At 46.7% G+C, this 1,355-nt stretch overlaps 1 protein-coding gene across 1 annotated transcript in view; it reads right to left on the bottom strand.

The window, feature by feature from the left end:
* Nucleotides 1–482: 482 nt before the first annotated feature.
* LOC106535523 (tropomyosin alpha-4 chain) overlaps nt 483–1,355 on the bottom strand; it is a gene marked incomplete at its 3' end in the record, with an annotated part of 22,597 nt that continues 21,724 nt past the window's right edge. The window contains 3 exon segments of the mRNA XM_014032537.1: nt 483–558; nt 644–714; nt 819–936. Of these exon segments, the coding sequence (XP_013887991.1) occupies nt 483–558; nt 644–714; nt 819–936 (265 nt within the window).

Here is a 1,355-nt window from a genome sequence, read left to right as displayed (position 1 = left end):
CATGCTATGTGTTTACATCCATCGCTGCCATGTTTGTAATGACTTATCATGAGAACAAACGTGTTCACATGACTTTAAGAACATTTATTACTTAATGGAAACACTGCAGTTGTGAAACTGTGTTTTTTCAACATTAACAGAATATCAACAAAGTTTTGTGCACATTTGTAATGGAAACACAGCTGGTGCTAAGCTCAGGTGTTCACCAGAACTGATCAGTTAACCTGACCCTCAGCTAGAACCAGAAACTGACTTATTTCCTGACAGGAAAATGTTCCACAGAAAACCTGAAACCTCTGACTGTTCACCAGTAAAACACTGGTCTGATCCCAGCTGGACTTGGATTGGTTAGTGTTGATCATGAACAGCTTGGGTTAGCTTAGGTTAGCTTGGGCTAACTGAGGTTAGGTAAAACATCAGATTATTTATCTAAATTATTTTGTTTCATCAACTGTTCTTGGACCCCGCCGCCCACCACATACCTTCTCAGCCTGCGCCTCCAGACTCTTGGCTCCAGCAAACACTGTTTTCAGCTCTTCATCCATCAGCCGACACTTTCTGCAGGTCAGAGGTCAAGTCAGAAAGTGGTCAGTATCATTTAGAGCCTGAAGCAGCAGGTAAAGGTCAGAGGTCATGCTGTAACCTGTCAGCCTGCTCCGCTCTCTCTTCAGCTCGTTCCAGCTCTCCTTCCACCATCACCAGTTTACGAGCCACCTGTCAATCAAACATCTGCTCAGGCCATGTGTTGTTGACAGTGTGTGATGTCAGAGTGGGTGTGGTCAGTGTGTGATGTCAGAGTGGGTGTGGCTAAAGAATACCTCCTCATATTTGCGATCAGCCTCCTCAGCGATCAGCTTGGCCTCCCTCAGCTGAACTTCTTGTAGCTCCATCTTCTCCTCATCCTTCAGAGCTCGGTTTTCAATCACCTTCATACCTCTGTGTGTGTGGAGAGGACAGGTACAGGTGTGTGTTGTTGCTTATTGAAACACCAGTATGCTGGGATTACACCCAACACATTTTGACCATCTATGCCCCTTTTCCACTAGTGCCACTTAGTGTAGTGTCAGTACGATCAGTGTCGACTTAGTGTAGTGTCAGTGTGGTCAGTGTCAGTGTGGTCAGTGTCAGTACGGTCAGTGTCAGTACAGTCAGTGTCAGTACAGTCAGTGTCAGTACAGTCAGTGTCAGTACAGTCAGTGTCAGTACAGTCAGTGTCAGTACGGTCAGTGTCGGTACAGTCAGTGTCGGTACAGTCAGTGTCGGTACGGTCAGTGTCGGTACGGTCAGTGTCGGTACGGTCAGTGTCGGTACGGTCAGTGTCGGTACAGTCAGTGTCGGTACAGTCAGTGTCGATA

Source organism: Austrofundulus limnaeus, unplaced genomic scaffold (assembly GCF_001266775.1).
Source record: "Austrofundulus limnaeus strain Quisiro unplaced genomic scaffold, Austrofundulus_limnaeus-1.0 Scaffold1477, whole genome shotgun sequence".
Taxonomy (NCBI): domain Eukaryota; kingdom Metazoa; phylum Chordata; class Actinopteri; order Cyprinodontiformes; family Rivulidae; genus Austrofundulus; species Austrofundulus limnaeus.
This window is presented reverse-complemented; position numbering and strand designations above follow the sequence as displayed.